Source organism: Trifolium pratense, linkage group LG4 (genome assembly GCF_020283565.1).
Source record: "Trifolium pratense cultivar HEN17-A07 linkage group LG4, ARS_RC_1.1, whole genome shotgun sequence".
In the NCBI taxonomy this organism is placed as follows: domain Eukaryota; kingdom Viridiplantae; phylum Streptophyta; class Magnoliopsida; order Fabales; family Fabaceae; genus Trifolium; species Trifolium pratense.
Genome location: NC_060062.1, coordinates 32,816,107 through 32,836,931, shown reverse-complemented (window position 1 = coordinate 32,836,931; position 20,825 = coordinate 32,816,107). Strand labels below are relative to the sequence as shown.

At 32.0% G+C, this 20,825-nt stretch overlaps 2 protein-coding genes across 2 annotated transcripts; one reads left to right on the top strand and one right to left on the bottom strand.

Moving 5' to 3' along the window:
- Positions 1-5,166: 5,166 nt before the first annotated feature.
- Positions 5,167-5,925, top strand: LOC123922510. Its single transcript, XM_045975226.1, has one exon. The coding sequence runs from the start codon at positions 5,167-5,169 to the stop codon at positions 5,923-5,925; it is 759 nt and encodes a 252-aa protein (XP_045831182.1).
- Positions 5,926-11,007: 5,082 nt separating this feature from the next.
- On the bottom strand, positions 11,008-20,113 carry LOC123922509. Its single transcript, XM_045975225.1, has 5 exons — positions 19,659-20,113; positions 19,049-19,139; positions 12,890-13,009; positions 11,511-12,431; positions 11,008-11,424 (listed from the first exon to the last, which is right to left on the bottom strand). Exons 1-5 carry the CDS (start codon positions 20,111-20,113, stop codon positions 11,185-11,187), a joined length of 1,827 nt encoding a protein of 608 aa, XP_045831181.1. The 3' UTR covers positions 11,008-11,184.
- Positions 20,114-20,825: the final 712 nt, after the last annotated feature.

Sequence of the window (20,825 nt, the reverse complement as noted above, 5' to 3'; positions counted from 1 at the left end):
AGGGATTTAACAAAAGATTTAGCATGAATATGGTCCCTCAAAAAGGCTTAGGGTACCAAACAATGTGTTTTGGTGTGTTATTCATAGCAACCGCGATCAATTAAAAGAACAAATTCAAGTTCTAGAAAATTAGCTAAGTTGTGGAACTCTCATGACACATACAATGAAGTGTATGTGGACTCAAATACTCACGGCTAAGGCCAGATTTTTAATTTAATTTTTTTTAAACAATAAGGCCGGATTATTAAGTGGTCAATATCGAAGGATGAGGAAGGGGTGGCAACTGAGTTTGGATTTCTATCTCTATCTAAATATCTAGATGCTCTTAATTAATTTATCAAAAAAATTATAATAAGTTTATTTATTTATAAAAATATATTTAAATATTTAAGTTTAATAAAAGGGATATATTATTATTATTATTATTATTATTATTATTATTAAATAGAGCCAAGAATTATCAATTTGATCACGTCAAGTGAAGATGGCATTAGGACAGGGCATGTTGCCCAAATTTGAAGTTTTCTTAATTTTTATTTCGTGTTGTAATAAAAGTGTGAGGTCCAAATTATCTAAATTAGACCAAAACACTTAGAATATTTTTAGTTTAATTTGCTTGCCAATTATAAGCTTTTAAAGTTTTAATTAGGCATTTGGTGTGCTTATTTTCGTGCAAATAAAGAGCTGAGCAAGGGAGAGGAAAACAATTGATCACAAAACAGCTGATCACTCTTAATGTGTGATCATATACCTTCCTTAATTGGCCACCAAGTGAATATTGGCTAGTAAAAGGAAGGTTGAGTTGCTCATAAGCAAGCATTGTGATGATGTGGCACCTCTAAGAAAACTCCACTTATTTGATAAAAAAAAAAAACTTCACTTATAAATATTTAATTTAATTAAATTTTTCATAAGAATGAATTGCACAAAACATGTTTTTATATTATTTATAACTTTTCACTATCATAACCGTACCATTAAGTATTTTCCACTATTACACTTCCCTAACCTTAGAGTTTCTTGCAAATGTAACCAACATAGAGTAATAAAAGAAATATTGCTTAATTTTCAATTTCACTCTAACCTTTATAATCACCACTTATCACATTTTTTTTCTTCATATTTGTTCTATACATTTGACACTTGCAATGATACTCATGAGATCATATACATCTTCAAGTTGTACACTATGTCTACTATTGATAGCAATCTCAGTAAGATATGTAAACATTTTTTCAATATACCTGTGTTCATTTGTCTATTGTTACTGTTATTGTAAACTTAATTATTGTACATTCTTTTGTTCTTTTGTTACTTTTATATTCATTTATTCTTTAATGTCATGAAGGGAAAACATGATTGATTGCTCGTGTTCTGAATGTGAGGAAGATTTGAAGGAGAATTTATGTGAATTTTGTCAATCCCTTGAATAATTTCATAACTTATCAGCTACACTCAAAACAATGTCAACAAGTAAGTAGATCACCTTTTACCAACTTTTTATCTATTGTGTTTTTAAATTTACATATTTTGCTTTTATATATGAACACATAGATAAAGACATATGGTTTTATGAACAACCTCACCATTAACACTAATATTCATTGCAATATGTTTTTCAATCGTTACAGTGTTATGAAGAATGATATGTTGCTGATTGGAGAATGGTATATGTATTGGTGCAAGTCAAGTATAATTTTTAATTTAGTTTTATATGTATAGTCCCATTCAATTATTTTTTTTTACATAATTGTTATATATTATTACTGTAATTTTTATTAAATATATGGCTAATCTTTACTTCTTTTATTCATTGCTAGCAACATCTCTATTTAATTTTAGGTACAAGTAAAATTCAAAACACGGAACTCAAGAGTCGTCCCCAATAATTTTGATTATGTTAAAGCAAGCATAATCAAATTTATTCATCACTCATTCCACAAATTAGTTAATTAACACTCTTTTTTCTATTTAATTTCATTTATAGAATAACAAATTTAGTCAAAAAAAAATATTTTTATTTATTTATAAAAATAATAAAAGGTTCAAATTGATGAAAGGTCAATGAAAAGTCGTAAGTTACAAACTATTTTTATTTTATTAAAATATCAATTGTTTACATTTTTTATTAATAGTATAGGAAAAAAGTAGTTGAAAAATTGCACAAATTGCACAAAAGTAGTTGAAAAATTGCACAAATGAAAAAAAAATGATAAAAAAAAAATTTAGAATAAATTTTAATAATAAATAAAACTAAGCTCAACAAAAAATATTTAGCTAAATAAAAAATTCTCTTTGATATATTTTTCAGGTTCCAAATTTAGGCTCATCAGCAGAAATGAGGCATTCATCATTATCTAGTAGACACCAACGCGAAGCTTAGTAAATCTTCAGGCTCTCCATATGGGGATCCAACTCATTATCGTAGTTTAGTAGGAGCATTGCAATATCTTACCTTTACGAGACCTAACATATCATATGTTGTTCAACAAATATGTCTACACATGCATGATCCCAAAACTGAACATATGCATGCTCTTAAACGTGTTGTGCGCTATGTGCAAGGCACACTCGATCTTGGTCTACATCTGTACACATCCTCCCTAACTAGTCTCATCTCTTACATTGATGCTGATTGGGGTGGATGTCCCGACACTCGACGATCCACTTCTGACTATTGCGTCTTTCTTGGAGACAATTTGATTTCTTGGTCCTCTAAATGGCAACCCACCTTATCTCGATCCAGTGGTGAAGCCGAGTATAGAGGAGTAGCCAATGTTGTTTCCGAGTCATGTTGGATCCGTAATTTACTTCTGGAACTTCATTATCCGATTCGCAAACCCACACTGGTGTACTGCAGCCAATGTTTTAAAACCCGGACCGGGGATCGACCCGGTCAATGTATTGGGTCACTGGTTTACTGGTCGGACCAATGGGTCACTGGTCGGACCGCATAACTACTAACCCGGTCTATAGAAAACATTTATGATTTAAATTTTATAACTAGAAAATTTAATAGAAATTATTCTATAAAAAATTTAATGAAAAATCATACATTTTATCAATACATAATAAATATATGTAGTTTTTTGAAGGAAGAATAAGTGTGTATATTTTTTTGAAGGAAGGAGAAATAGATATAAGTGTGTATACCAAAAAAAACAAAAAATAAAAAATTAGATATAAGTGATCTCGTAAAAAAAAAAAAAGTGTTGTGAAATAAATAAATATATATATATATATGTGATGGGATGAGATGGTTTGGGAAAAGATAAGAAGAAAATAGCGGTTCAGAAAAAAAAAAAAATATTTAGGTGGTATTATAGCTCATATTTTTTAATATGTCTATTTATTTATTAGTTTTAATAAAATGTTATTAGATATATATATATATATTGGCGCATAGATAAAATGAATGATCAGTTGGCCTAGTGGCAAGTTAAGTGAGTTTTTATATGCATGTTGCGTGTTCGAATCTCTGCAGCAACACTTGGCATTTTTTACTACATTTTAAATTAAATATAAAACCGGTCCGGTCCGGCTCGGGCTATCCGGTTCACCGGTTTGACCACAGACCCGGCCGGTTCATGCCGGGTTTCTCCGGTTTATTTGCTTAACCGGTTCTGCATGGTGATTGACCCGTCTAGTTGTCCGGTTCCCGGCCGGACCGGTCCGACCGGCCGGTCCGGTCCGGTTTTTAAAACTATGACTGCAGCAATGTTAGTGCTATATATCTCTCTCTGACAATCCTGTTCAACAGCGGCGCACTAAATACATTGAGATGGATATACACTTTGTTTGAGAAAAAGTTGCTCGTGGCCAAGTTTGTGTCTTTCATGTTTCCTCTCGCTATCAAATTGATGACATTTTCACTAATGGTCTTCCGCGCATACCCTTTGATGATTTTCGTACCAGTCTCAGCATACGTGAACCTCCCGCTTCAACGGCTGGGGTGTGATAGAATATGGAAACATTTGATAGATAGTATATTGAAATATCTTTGTACATGAATGCATATCTTTTATATTAGGCTAGTAAGTATTCCTAGTATGATTTACGGCCTTGAAAGGTGTTGTTTCACTTGTATATAACCTATTTTGATTTTGATATGAATGAAATACTCACCGATCATATTCCTTTAAATGGTTTTTGGATTTCTTTTCCAGCTTTTTATGCACAACGTTGTAGACTATGTATATTTCTTTTGTCGGACTTTTGAGTACTATGACAGTGTACAAGTGACTTAAAAGAATTAATAATTAAGTTTGAATGAATACTTTCTTAAAATTGATCATCAAAAAATTATATTTTTTGTTATATTACATATATAATAAAAGAAAAATGATATAATCGAAAATAAATAATATTAATCAAAAGAGAATAATTTTTTTTATTGATAATAATTGTGTTCACACAAAAAGTTAATGAGAAAGATAATAATGTATATATAACTATGAAAAGCTAATTTTACAAAAATAATATGATTAATTTAGTGGCTTACTTTAATTTCATTTCATCTTGATTTGTGTGGGTTTTTACACAGTAAAATTGATTTTTTAAAGAAAAAAACAGAAAACTAAAAAAATCATCAAAACAGATAAATTAAAAACAAATGCTATTGCAAGGACTAGAACTCAAGCAAATTTAATACCCACATACCACTTAACCACTCGGCCAACTTAAATTGTCTTCAATTTTATCGCGTCCAACATATATGTAGCATATACTCATAATTTTATATATGTATAGGGGTATCCAGGTAATTTCCAATTTTTTGGGGTGGGCCATGGCCCTGCCTGGCCACCCCCTAGCTCCGCTACTGCACTATGATACTTGATCCAGACTATTGTTAATAAATTCATATTTTTTGGAAAGGAAAAAAGATGCACATAGAGATGCGGGAATAAAGGTTAATTAGTTTTATTAAACTTATACTAAGTCAACTTGTCTCTTTCTATTTATGTATGTTACAACCTTTCAGGTTGCTATTATTATACAGATATATAAGGAGAGCCTATAATCAACAACTAAAAATGTGCCAAAATTAGAGTGGAAAGTCCAAAAATAAAAAAATCCACCCAATAAAATAAGAGGCAATTGCAACTTGAGTTTTGTGTCTTCCATTGTCTGTTCTGCTCTTGGAATATTTTTTCAAGAGAATAGACAATGGATCACACATTCAATAAAACCCTCCTTGTCATCCTGTCCATCTCTTCTCTTCTTCTATCTTCCAATGCCGTCCCTTCGAGTCGAGTTATTGATTTCATTTCCACAAGTGTTCCAGCTGCAGCCCCTAAAAGTTCCTTTAAAGATTACACCTCAACAAGTTCCCCAGCTGAAGCCCCTTCAAGTATTGATTTCATTTCCAAAAGTTTCCCAGCTGTTGAGGCACCAAACTCTGATGTCAACACAGTATCCAAAGTCGCCTCAAATGTTGCCAGAGTTGCTACAATAGTCGATCCTGAAATCTTAAAAATATGTGTTGAAGATGATGAAGATAGGAAAAAACATTGTATTGAAACCCTTTCAAAACTCTTCGAAAGTCCTTTTGATATCGTCAAGGCACTTGAGATTGAGGTTAACGCCACCCTCGGCACAGCCAAGTCCTTATCCGATACTTTTGTCAAGTTGATTAACGACCCTAACACCAACAAAACATTCATTAGTGCCCTTGACTCTTGTCATGAACTATGTGATCATATGTTAGATGCAATCAATCATACATTGGAGATACTTCCTCAACAAAATTTTGCTGATGCTTATAACTCTATGTGTAGTGTGCTATCATACAAAGCTTCATGTGATGCCAATTTTGAGATCGCGAATCCTGATGCTGAAATGCCATGGGATGCACAACCTCTAATTCAATCGACTGTTATCTGTGTGGACATCTTGAACAGAATAGTAAATAACCATAAGATTTAAATTTAGTTCATGAAATATATATAACATGGAAAATATCATGGAATGAAGAAGGAGAAGGAGATGGGGACAGGTGAGGTTAATTATCATTAGTAACCATGTATTTTATAGTTTCAACTCAACTTTCAAATATGGTTGGTTGTATTTTTTTTTTAATTGAAAATTAACTACCATTTTCATATGATTATGCATTAATATTGTATTGCCATATTACTTGATAACTAATATACGGCCGATTCTAACATGCACAAGTGTATCATGTCTTTCATGGTACACAAGTTCATGGTATCGTTATAACGAATACGAATTTTACAAAATCTACCGTTGGATTGATAGTTTATATTATATAGATCATTCATGTCAAATTTCAAAAAAATTGAAAATCATATGATAAGTCATTGAGACCCATCAAGATTAACGATTTATCAGTTTTTATTAAATATCGTTCATATTAGCCAAAATCCTAATATACATGTCTTTATTGTGAATCCAATTAGTTCAAAGGTCTTATTAGGGCAGAGTATATATATATAAGTTATGACATCGTTTGTGTTTTGCGAACTATTCATTTATATTTTATAGGGATTCACTTTGAATTCTAGCTTTTTATAGTGACTATTTTCAAGTGAATTATGAAAAAATGATAATTAACGCTACTATTTTGTTGTATCTTTACCCATGAAATATGTTAGCTCATATTATATATAAATAGGGGTAAACCCGTGCGTTGCACGGGTTCGATTAAAATACATAATTAAAATATTTTTATAAATTAAAAATAGGCTTAAATGCAGTTTTACCCCCTCTGTTTTGAAAAATGCGGAATTTTACTCCCTATTTTTAAATGCGGAATTTTACCCCCCATATTTTATAATTTGTTGGATTTTGCGCCCCCACCAAAATTCTGCACAAAATTTGCTTCTGAGCTTCAAGTTCAAAGATTCGCACAGAACTCAATTTGAATCAATAATTCACCAAATTGGTACTGAAACGACCGAAATCGAGAGATTAATTTCTGTTTTAGGGGAGGTCTGTTCAAATTAATTATCGTATGAAACTACTACTGGTATTTTCGTCATGCCTCTCACCTTGTAGCTCATTTTTTAATAGTATTTACATGTATAGAAAGTTAACGAAATTACCCTTGTTGTCATTTCAATTTCGTTGAATTTGGAGTCACGATGCGTTCGGTAGACGATATTGAATTTGAAGGTCCCAAGTAGATTTCTACAGCATTAGTAATTGGACAGACCTTCACTAAAACGGTAATTAATCTCTCTATGTAACTCCAAATTTAGTGGGGTTTGATTCTCTGAAAGTTAACTCGATTACGATTGTTTCGGTATCAGTTTTGTGAATTATTGGTCCAAATTGAGTTATGTGCGAAGCTTTGAACTTAAGGCTCAGAAGCAGATTTTGTGCAGAATTTTGGTCGGGGCAAAATCCAACAAATTATATGGTTATATTCAATATTTATATATGTGTAAAAACAAAAAAAATTGTTCAAGATTAAAATAATTTTTATTTAAATGATGTATCATATTTTATTTTAATTGTGTCATCGTATAAAATCTTAATTTTCATTATATGAGTTGCAATTTTAGTCACAAATCACTTTGCTTTTTTATTTTTAATGTATCCCTTATTTATTTATTTTCAATAAGAGTTAGAGGTCATACATACTTATAATTGGTGAAAATATTGCTCATGAGTAATGTTGAACTAAGAAGTATGGTGATTTTGACATTTTTTATCACGTGATCTCGTGTTCTGAAAATTACCTATCAAATAGCAATGTTACTGCTTACTCCCTTCTATACAGTTAAGATGCCAAATAAATTATCTACTTACCTCCCACTCATTCTCTTGAAGTTTCTTATCAATTATTCACTTGGTGAAATTTTATCCCGATTTTATTAGTCTCAATTTTTTTTGTCTATTGTTTGGTTTTTTTTTTCTATGAGGTTTTTCTCCGTTCATTTTGCTTTGAATTTTTTTATTTAATAATTTTTATTCGGATTTTCAATTTAATTTAGTAGTGCTTATTAGAATGCAATACTCTTTTTTATTGAGGATTTGTTTTTTTTCTTTCATTTCATGGGTTTGATTAAAACACACATTTAAAATATTTTTTATCAATAAAAATAATAATTATGATAAGTATAATCATATATAATTAAATGATTGTTAATATTTTAAATATAGTAACATGGTTATATTTAATATAAATTTATATTAAAAATAAGAAGGTTATTTAAAAAAATAATAATTTTGTTTAATATTAACCTACATAGTAGATTTATGTTATTAAGGACAATTAATATAATTTTTAGTGAATATCTGTTAATATTCATAAGTTTGAAGAGGTGCATATATTTTATTCTAATAGTGTAATAGTATGAGAACTTAATTTTCTTTTTATGCATCGTGGTAGTATAGTCGCAACTTTGCTTTGATTTCTTCATTTTTTTTTTCTTCTTACCGTTAGTTTTTTACTTTTATATGTTAGAGGTAGTCATGCTTGCGTTGTGCCTTGTGCTGAAACATTTGATTAACGACTCTAACTACAACATAGGAGCATCAAAGAGATTGCCATTGATGGTAATTATGATTCATCTTGTGTTATGATAAAGATTCCTACTATAACCAAATGGGAGAATATCTTATGTTTCTCTTCCTTGACTTTTCAATTACTTTTGGCTCCTTGACAAAGGGTGGATTTCACCTTGTATCCAAAATCTACAAAAAGGTACTTGACAGACACTAACATCTGAATATATTTCAGCTAATAGCAAGCACATTTATTTCACTTAATTTTGCTACAAAATATATATCATACAAATGTGAAAGTCAAAATTTACGTTCTAACCAAAAGATGAGAAAGAGACTTCTAGCAAAAAAACACTGATGACGGATCGTCACACTCTCTAATCCATGCCTATTTTAGCAACATTAAATGCATTTTAGTAGGTTTTAAGCAATAAATATAAGAGAAATCTAATCATAAGCTTGATTACTTGTTTTGCAAGAAAACAGGAAAAATTGCAGGAAATTGCTGATTTTCACTACGCTGGGGGCGTAGCCCATCACGCGCCGCGTGATGGAGATCACAGGGAGCCAAGTTTTCACTTTGATCACGCGCGGCGTGATACCTGACCACGCGCGGCGTGAAGCTTTGTTCAGGAATTGGATTGCTCTCTGACTTGATCACGCGCGGTGTAGCACTGACCACGCGCGGCGTAAAGAGAAGAGGAACAACTACGCCGGGGGCGTGGAGCTATCACGCGCGGCGTGAAGATGGCAGAGCTGAAGATCAGAGGCCTCAGATTGGATCACGCGCCGCGTGATACCGTTACACGCGCGGCGTCGTTGAAGAAATTGCAACCACGCGCGGCGTGATAGATCTGACGCGCGGCGTGGTTGCGATCATTATATAAGGATTCTGCATTTTTCTGTTAAGGGGTTGGAAAATTCTGCATTATTCATCTATTCTCTGATTTTGGAAGCATCAAGATCCAGATCAAGGACTCCATAGGATAGCTCCGAGCATCTCAATAGCATGGATTCTCAAGCCATGAAGTTGAAGCGAGGACGCGAACGAAGAAACATGAGGAGCTAAGCTTCTTTTGGAGGTAGGATCTAGGATAGTCTAGGATGTAGATGAATCATTTGTAATCTGCTATATGTAAGAATGTACTCTGTTCATGGTGTTGATTCAATGCAAATCTATTCTTAATGCTTTATAATCATTCATTAGTGTTGTAATGATTTCGAGTTAAGTCACGTGCGAGAGTATTGATTTAATTTCTGAACTGAATTGCATTGAGCACTCGAGTGTTTCCGGTCGAGAGATTGAGACATAGAGTGTAGCGAACGATCGACGCGCTTTCATATCATTCGTTGTAGGTAGCTTCCGCCCGAGAGATCGGGGGAGTATCGACAACGAATAGAGTGGATTTTGACAAGAGATTGCGATTCACTAATTTGTTGATCCAGTTGTGAACACTTGAGTAGATTCCTATGGTATAGTAGATTGCATGTGGTTTAGCTATAGACTAGGTGATTCCGATGATTCTACCTCGCTTTTCCATTATATCAAAGCACGTTTTCTAACAATTCATCACTCAACATACCCCCAATTTATGTGTATTTCTTGCATAATGTTTATGAACACTATTAGACTAGTTTAATCACACAATCCCTGTGGATCGATATTTTTATTACTACGTGGTAATTCGTTCACTTGCGAAAATTATCCATCAAACACTAAGAATCAGCAGCTGCAGTCCAACAACTCCAATATTAACCTACCACCCATATTACCCCAACAAGAAGCAGTTCCATTAACAAGTCCAGTAATCTTACACCCAATATTGGCAACAAACAGAAGTTGCCAAAGAGAAACCAATCATAAACCTAACTGCTATATATATCCAGAAGCATCATTCACAAATGACATACAGAACACAGTTGGAATAGAGAGCACTATAACGAAAGCACAGCCATACATAACTCCATTTTACTCTTAATTAAACTGGAAAAAGCTAAATGGTACGGGAGTATAGATGATGAAAAACGACGAATGAACAATTACCGTTAATTGGATTACAAATTTGTGTTTTAGTCCTGCTTTACTTTTATCTATTTAAAAACCATATAAGCAGTGCCACGTGTATCCGTATGCAGTCGTGCTTGTATTCCTTGACACCACATAGCACTTCTCAATTAAACTACACAGACATGCAAAAAATATAGCAAGAACACAAACAAAATTGAAACTTATTTTACATATTCTTTACTTGATTAACGCTATATATGTTGAAATTGATGTCAAAGTTTTGCATAAGGATAGCCATTTGTTCTTCTATAACATACAAATATCGAGAAAACTGATATGCATGTGCGGATCTAATTGAATCATAAACATGTTTTCTAAAAAGAAAAAAGAATAGGGAAGTACTTGCTAAATCATTTAAGGATAATTTTTCATTAACTTGTCCACAAGACAAATTCGGTGTCCTTCTTAGCACATAATTCATCAAACCATCAAATACAGTTATACAACAGTTGCATGGTAGACGCAAATGTACAGCAGGCATATAGTTCAGAATTCATAGTTTAAACCACTAAATCAACAATTGCATAGTAGAAGCTAACGAAACAACAGACACGATAGAGACACTACTGCTTACATTACATATCATATTTGTTATCAATAAACTGAAGTTGACATTTTGCGGAGGCCCTTGGATATGAGGATAATTACATCTCTATTTCATGTTGCTCCCTATCACCCCATATTGATATTGTCATGGTTTCTAAAACTCCCGCATTATTTAGAATATGTCTTGCTAACATCATGTCATGTTCTAGGTCAAGAAATGCAAAGTCCCGAATAGTGCAAGTTCGAAGATTTGATGAAAAGCATTGTGGAACAGAGTTTTGGGGCAACCAACTTCCTTGTTCGTCTTCAAAGTTCGTATCCCACTCAGTTTGTGTCTTCTGTTAATAATTCACAAAATAAAATTAAACATGAATGTATGTTAAGATAAGATAAACTAAATACAAATTATCAAAACTTAACAAACCTGGTAAATGACAAGATTTTGAAGTTTAGGGCAGTAGTGGAGCAACTTTAGTACCAAATCCGAAATATTGTTGATCACCAAGTGGGTCAAATTATGAAAGATAGGAAGTTCATCAAACTCCATCCTCATTTGAAATCGCAGAAACTCCGAATTAGAGACTGCTTTAATCGGGAAACACGGACAGTCGGTGATATCTGCTCTAATCAACTTGCTTAAGTACAACCTTTCAGCAGCTGGATGGTCCACCTTCCACGACAAGAAAACTATATTGCATAACTTTATATCCTCAAGAACTGGACATCCAGCAAGAAGCAACATGAAAACTTGATGATCATAGAAATTAATATTTTTCAAATTAAGGGTTTTGAGTGAGAGAAATCCAAATCCACTGCAAGACACGGCAAAGCCATCTACACTAAACCAACTAAGGTTTAGAACAACTAAAGTGTTGCAACTAAAGACAATATTGGGAAATCTGGGCCGTTCATAAAAACAGTTAGCTGCATTGAGCAAATTGAAATGAAGATCGAGATAGTTCAGTTGGCGTTGAACGATGAAATTAAGCCAAATGATGAGATTGGGAATGATAAGAGATTTAGCATTATCAAGTTTAGCATATGCAATGTCAAGGTGTAAAGTGTTGATACCGGCATTGGCGACTCGAGAAGCTATGACGGAGTGCACTACTAGAAAACTTGGCTTTAGCGACCGATTTAGAGACCGATTTTCATCAAAATCGGTCTCTAAATCCGTTAGTGACCGATTTTGCGACCATAAAAAATCAGTATCAACGACCCTGGTCGCTACTCCGTTGTGACCAACCCAGCGACCGATTTGGTAGCGACCGAAGTAGTGACCGATTTTAGAGACCGAAAAAGTGACCAATTTTAGAGACTGAAATTGTGTCGCTGGTTGCGACGCGTTTTACGACGCTATAGCGACTAATTTAGTGACTGATTTTAGCGACTAATTTAGTGACCGATTTTAAACTAATTTCTCAATTCGTTGCGACCAAATTAGCGACGCTATGTGAAAAATTTAGTCTCTATTTCAGTTACTAATGATTTTTTTTTTTAATTATTAGAAAAGCAATTTTTGAATCTAATTTAATATTTCAAATTATTTCATACACACCAAGCAATTAAACTATGCACACAACAATATGAACATAATATATTTATATTTAAGTAATAAGTATTACAAATCAACCAAAACATAACCAAGACTAAGGGGGAATAAATCCCTTTCAATTCTTGCATACAAAAAGTCAATATCCTAACTCAAAAAACTACAAAAAGTAAGCCACACTACTACACCATCATGAGACATATCATCATCATCATCATCAATTTATCATCTGCCACATGATCTTTATGAACTTGATCATCATCATCAGACATATCATCATTATCATCTGCCACACTCAAGTTTATTCTTGCGATGTTGGTGTGGGTGAACAAACAAATCTGAGGGAGCGGGGGAGTGCCATTCAGTTCCGTCTATAACAAAACAAAGAATATGAATTATAACTAGAAGTAAAAAATTGTGGAGTATGTATGCTACATTGCTACTACAGTTAGTGTAGATGGCTTACAAATATTTTATATCAGTGTTTGTGCTCCATAATCCGAGCCATATTATGCAGGAAACCGTAACTAATCCATCACATGGTACTGAATAAAAGGGATAAAAAAATGCACTGCACCTGTAGTGCCTATGCGTTGATATATTAAACTAGCTAGTTAGCTCTAAAAAATGAATTGACTTCCATTTTCCTTCATCATTAATTTCCCTGATATATTAAAACTAGTTAGCTCTAAAAAAAATGATTTCCAAGTTACTTGTGACAAATCTATTTCTGCATTGATCTAAACATCAAACAGATCTGCAATAAGGTGAGGGCTCAACTTCAGTATTTCAGAATCCAAAACTTCGAGGAACATAAAGCAATTGAACATCTAGAATTCAGAGGTGAAAATTAAAATCTCTTACTCTACAAGGGTGCATATGAAAATCTAGAATTCAGTTTAAAAGACAGATATTTGAAAGATAACATACCACGTTATATTCTTGTGTTGTTGATTGTATTCTTTTATTTTCTCTGTGGCTATTTTTCCAACAACTGATATCAGAGCTCTTGGTTTGATCAGGGAGAGGGAGTTTCGCTGTGAAGTTTAGGTTAGAGAAAATTGATGGAAGAGTATGTTTGGCTTGTAGAAAATCAAGTCAAGGATGTGTTAACTACAAGACCAGATGTTATGTATGTTGTGAGTGTACTTTCAAGATTTATGAATTGTGCTAAAAAATCTCATTTCAAAGCAGCAAAAAGTGTTGTAAAATTGGACCTATCATCACATCCATAATAATAAACAACATATTAATTTATGTAATTAATCAAATATGAATGATAATAAGATAAAATAGAGATTATATATAGAACTTATCTATGATTGTTGTATATCGTTGTCGGCACTACCGCGAAGTAAGCAACCACTGAGTCTCAAATAGGGAGAATAGTAAACCATGAAATAATACCTGAGGCGTGCTGATCGCACTATCCTTAAGGATTTATCCGCCTCATAAGCGCAAATCCCACAGGATTCAACATGTCCTTTCCGAATACGAATCATATCCGAGGTGACAGAACTAGCAAGAAATAATTAAACACCGGTGATGTAATTCAGGAAGATAACTCAATGTGAAGAGGAAAATAAATTTTTTTATTTTAATAGTGTGATTTTTGTTCTCATATAAAACAAAGGAAGAGGAAGCAATCTCCGAGTATTTTCTCATTCCATATATCACTAGGGGTAAACTCGTGCGTTGCACGGGTTCGATTAAATATATAATTAAAATATTTTTATAAATGAAAAATAATAATTGTTATAAATATAATAATATCATATAGTTAAATGATAGATATTAAAATAGCTTATTTAACTCATCTTCAATGTATTATTGGTCAAAAAAGAATAAGAAAATATGAGACATAAGAGCAATTTAAAGTTCACTTATAGAGATGTCGTAAAATAAATTATAACCTTTAACTTCTAAACTTTTGCCTATAGGTCATATATATTCAAATTATTTCTAATGTAGTTGAGACATACATTTTTATTTTTTTTACAAAACATACCAAATCCATAGTTTAAATAGAAGGAAAACTTCCGATCAAATTGACGTGCTCCACAATCATCACACTGCAATGACCACATTTATTCCATAAAACAATCTTTAAACTTCAGTCCTTAAAAATGTGAAAAATGGATATTGAAAATAGAATAACATTCCAACAGTATGTGATACAGGTGAATAAATATTAGTTATATAAGGATCATGGTTACATTGAGAAGCATTCCAACAGTCATAAGATTTAATTCTAATGATTGTTTAGTTATCATTGCATTATATTTTTACAAATTAACTATGCAAAGGTTAATTTATAGCATAAGAAATTAGAACTCTTTATGCAAAAACCACAATAACACATGGAGTTTTATTCTTTTCATTTTAGTGTGCTGTTTCTTTTGCATATAATCAAAAGTCACACTATTAATTGGTGTTTCCAATTATTTGCAATTAAGCATAAAATAAATCTCATAACCGATTTCAATTATTTTTTCTTCTATGGACTAATAATAGACATGTTATTGTTCTCGTATTTATCAATTCTCTTTTCTAAAAAGTCCGATATCAAATATAAAATTATATTCATAGTTATACAATAACTTTAGTAAAATTACATATTATTAATTTTTTTTCTAAGGAAGATTTTTTTTTTTGTTTATCAGAGAATTTTTTAGTAAAGTTTGACGCAAAAATGTCAATATGACACAATTCAATTTTTTCTCAATTACATTATATACTATCATTTATCATTATAAGTCCAAATTTAGTAGAAAGCTGAGACAAATAATATAAGAATACATAATTGTTTGTTGATATATCTTCTTGTGAGAATTTCATTTTAGAATTTCAACAATCATGAGAATTTAATAGTCATAGTATCAGTTATGTCTCTCTCTAAACCATAACCGAGATATAAGTTTGTAGGTCTTACAATATTAGTTGGTCACTTTTAATTAAATTTTTCATTTTTCATTATTGATATATTCTTTTGTAAGAAATTCTCTTAGAGGTGTCATATCATCACAAAGAAGGCCTAAGAGCAATTCAAGCTTCCTTTTAATAGTAAAATATGTTATATCAATTTTCAAGATATAATTTGACCGATCAATATAATAGATATCCAATCATAAAAATTATGGATTAACATATATGAAGAATATGAAATACAAAATGGATAAATAATAAAATGGTGAAACTGAATATACAATAGATGATAAGATATTCTTATATGAGTGACCATTTGTTTTACAAATTTCTCGTAAGGATGCATGAAAATCAATAGATACTTTAGTCAATATTCTGTCATAGAAATCAATAAATTAGTGAAGGCATACATGAAAAGTAAGAAAAAAACATAAGACATTATTAAAAATTGAAGAATACGTACCCAAGAGTTATATTTGAGAAAGGAAATGATGACTCAAACAAAAAATCTATAAATTAGTAAATACCTTTTTCTTCCTCTGGTTCTATCACATGGATCTGGAGTAAGTAGATTAAAATAATATAACGTTTCTATGTTCTCGATAACAAATGAACAACCAATATCAATAAATAAATGAGAAAAATAAGATTGTATACCTACAATCATTGTTATGATAAAAAAATATTTTAAAGATAACTTTTAAATGAACAATATAATTTGATAAGAGTAATTGAGAATATCGGCCTTTTCATCCATTAACATTCTATTTGTAGTGAAAAATTATTTCTTTCAACCTACAAATGAAGAACAAAAACTAAACATTAGTACAAATGAATATTGAGTGAAAATGTCAAATATTAAGATTTAGAAATGAGTAGAAAAAGAATGTGGGGTGGTGGTTATAAAAAGTGAGAGTGAACCTATTAGTCACTAAACTTTCTCATTTTATAAGTTATATTTGGAGGAATGTAAAAGGATGCATACAATTATGATGATCTTTTTGGTTACTCATACAATTATGATGATGCTAATTTAATTTTTTTTAGATTTAATTTAATAAATTAAAAGAGGTAATATTAAGATTTTAACAAAGATTGAAAACATTTTCTTAGAGCGCCACATCATCACAATGAAGGCCTATAGATATCCAATCATAAAAATTATGGATTAACATATATGAAGAATATGAAATACAAAATGGATAAATAATAAAATGGTGAAACTGAATATACAATAGATGGTAAGATATTCTTATATGAGTGACCATTTGTTTTACAAATTTCTCGTAAGGATGCATGAAAATCAATAGATACTTTAGTCAATATTTTGTCATAGAAATCAATAAATTAGTGAAGGCATACATGAAAAGTAAGAAAAAAACATAAGACATTATTAAAAATTGAAGAATACGTACCCAAGAGTTATATTTGAGAAAGGAAATGATGACTCAAACAAAAAATCTATAAATTAGTAAATACCTTTTTCTTCCTCTGGTTCTATCACATGGATCTGGAGTAAGTAGATTAAAATAATATAACGTTTCTATGTTCTCGATAACAAATGAACAACCAATATCAATAAATAAATGAGAAAAATAAGATTGTATACCTACAATCATTGTTATGATAAAAAAATATTTTAAAGATAACTTTTAAATGAACAATATAATTTGATAAGAGTAATTGAGAATATCGGCCTTTTCATCCATTAACATTCTATTTGTAGTGAAAAATTATTTCTTTCAACCTACAAATGAAGAACAAAAACTAAACATTAGTACAAATGAATATTGAGTGAAAATGTCAAATATTAAGATTTAGAAATGAGTAGAAAAAGAATGTGGGGTGGTGGTTATAAAAAGTGAGAGTGAACCTATTAGTCACTAAACTTTCTCATTTTATAAGTTATATTTGGAGGAATGTAAAAGGATGCATACAATTATGATGATCTTTTTGGTTACTCATACAATTATGATGATGCTAATTTAATTTTTTTTAGATTTAATTTAATAAATTAAAAGAGATAATATTAAGATTTTAACAAGGATTGAAAACATTTTCTTAAAGTGCTACATCATCACAATGAAGGCCTATGAGCAATTCAACCTTCCTTTTACTAGTAAAAGATTTTTTTTTTTTTTTTGACTAATTCCATATATCATTCTTATAACTCTAAAATCATCTCCAAATTGAAAAGCCATCAGTCCTATTTATTATAAATGAATGAGTATTGATATTAATTAAAAAATAAGTTACACTTTCACAAAGTAAAATATATTTTAACAATAATACTATTAATTTATGTAAAACAATGTATAAAATTATTTTAAATAACTTTAAAATAAATTATAATATCAAAATATCCAACAATCCCCCATAATTTATTTTAAAGTTTTCAAGAATACTCAAAACACCATTTCCTGGATTAACATCATCGATGTAATGCATCAAACTGGTGTAGCAAGCTATATGAACCAGTGTTAGACTGATAGTACTTAACACACAGTAACATTGGTGTAGCAAGCTATATGAACCAATGAAACTTAGCGTATGTTAGCGGTCTACCAATCGCATTACACCCCACAGTTCTTGCTGTTGCTGCTGTGTTGCGCGAATAGGTCGTGCGCGTGCCTAAATTCTTTCATGAGTGCTCTAGAGATTTCGCCAAGATCTCATACAAGCGGCCCCACTTGACACTCACATAGGTGATTTCATCAAGTGTCTGCTGCAAACACTAGTGCAGAAAGGGGATTCCACTACTGGCCAAAGGGACTTTCCACTGGCCGTGGGCTAATGCTGGCGTCGTTGTAAGTCCATACTTTCCACGTCGGGTCTTTTAATACCCGTCGTGGTATCCTAATTTCTTCTTTAATTATTATTTAAAATTATGTAGATTCCACGTCGGTTTTTCCAATTACCAGTAGTGGTATGTATGGGATTCCACGTCGGTTATAATGAATACCAGTAGTGGTATGTATGGTTTCAAATTTTTTTAATATAAATCATGGGGATTCCACTACGGTTTTAATGAATACCAGTAGTGGTATGTATGTTTTTCACGACTGTTAAACTGAATATCAGTAGTGGTATGTTTGATATTATTTTTTTTCATTTTTTGCTTCCTGTACAATTTTTAGGCATCACAAACAGACCATATGTATTGGTAACTCTTTTTATCCACTACAGACCACTATGTGAATACTCTATCAGGGCTTAAATTAAATATAGCCAAAACCATTCAACAAGTTCAATCATGTAATATAGTTTATAGTATAAATTTTTATGCCATACAAATTTTTTTTATTGCTATTAAACTATAATGCTACTGCTATACAAGTTCAATCATGTAATACTACAAACTATAATTTTACTGCTATACAATTTTTTTTTTCTACTGCTATGCACATCATATAGTTTATAGTATTAAAATTGCACATATACAAACTAAAATGTTGTCAAACCTTTTAAAAGAAGCAGAAAAGTACCATGTATGGATTCAGCAGATACAAGTTGTATGCACCCTTTTCCATACTTGTTTTAGCAAGTTTCAAGAAGTAGAGGTTATCAATACCATAGCTGAAACAAAGAAGAACACCACATAAAATTAGGGCAGATCATGTTAATCTATACTTACCATGGTGCATAGAACTTCACCAGAACGCTTGTTTATTGTGCACGCTTGTTTTCTCAGTATTGGGTAAGGTAAATTGGTGCACAGACTCAAAATTAATCAATAGTAGATACTCCACAGGTCCCAGGTTTCCTATTAGGTGTTGGTTAAAGCAAATTATATCCATGGGTTGGATACTTGCAGAAGGAGTGACACAGGAGAGTTGGGCGTGTAGACCTAATGCCCTAGCAAAAAAAGTTACGAAGCCACCGATACTAATGCGGCTGGTTGGTTCCTTAATTATTTTAGCAATATTGTTTAGGAGAAAGACAGCAGCATTAACAGGTCTGTTTTGGGAAACACAAAACATCAGAAAAAGTTCTTCTTTGGTGACGGTCTGGATGTTTGTAGGTTTCCTGAAAAATGTATGGGCGATGATTTTGTGGAAATATCTAATGGCTGGATTGTGAATTTCGGTGTTATACCTAGCAGAAAGAGCGGTGTTAGGGTTTCCGGATATGCTTCCCCAATAATAATCGAGTTCGCTATCCATAAAGGAATCATCCTGGACTTTCGTAAAGGCATTGAGGCCACTAGGGACTCCTAGGATTTCAGCTATCTCATGGGTTGTCAGGTGATAAGTATGTCCAAGCATCCTAAAGGTTACTAGTCCTCCATGAAGATAAGTCCCTCGGTTGGGTTCATATTTGAACGAACTCAAGAATTCCAAGGTCAAGTTGCGAAAAGTGGATAGGTCGGAGAAAATAAAGTTATCCCACCCCAGCTGGTGGACAAGATACCTCACACTCTCAGATATTCCCAGGGCTATCATAGTGTTTCCATCAGGGCAAACATGGGGGGACATTTCTTTCTGGAAAAGAGATTCGTAGCGCTTTCGTTGCGTGTTACTTCTGAAGGATGTAGTCTGATTATCAGCCATTTTTTAATCTAAATCTGTTATTTCACAAGTAATCACAAGGGTTAGTGCTGATCAAAAAATTTATCATATTTCCCACTTCCACATAATTCAAACATAATAAGAACAAAAGACAAAAATGAAAATAAAGAAATGAAAAACATAATAAGAACAAAAGACAAATCATGGGTTACCTCCCATGCAGTGCTTCATTTAACGTCGGTAGCTCGACTAGGTAAAAGTTGAAAAACTAAGTTGTCGGAGGGAGATCATCTAGCTTAAAGCTAGAGGAGTATTCTCCATCGCTTGGGATATAGTAATGCTTTAGACGCTGCCCATTAACAATAAATGTTTGTTTTGACTGACTTTTAATTTCTATAGCGCCGCTTTGGAAAACTCTATTGATTTCAAAAGGTCCCGACCATCGCGATCGGAGTTTTCCAGGGAACAATCGTAACCTAGAGTTAAAAAGGAGTACAAGTTCTCCCACTCTGAATTCTCTATTATGTATGTGCCTATCATGCCATTTTTTAGTTCGTTCTTTGTATATTTTGGCATTTTCATAGGCGTCTAACCTTAATTCCTCTAGTTCATGCAAATCTAATATCCTTTTTCTACCGGAAGCTTGATAATCCATATTAAGGGTTTTAACTGCCCAATAGGCTTTATGTTCTAATTCTACCGGCAAGTGGCATGACTTTCCATATACGAGTTTGAATGGAGTGGTTCCTATGGG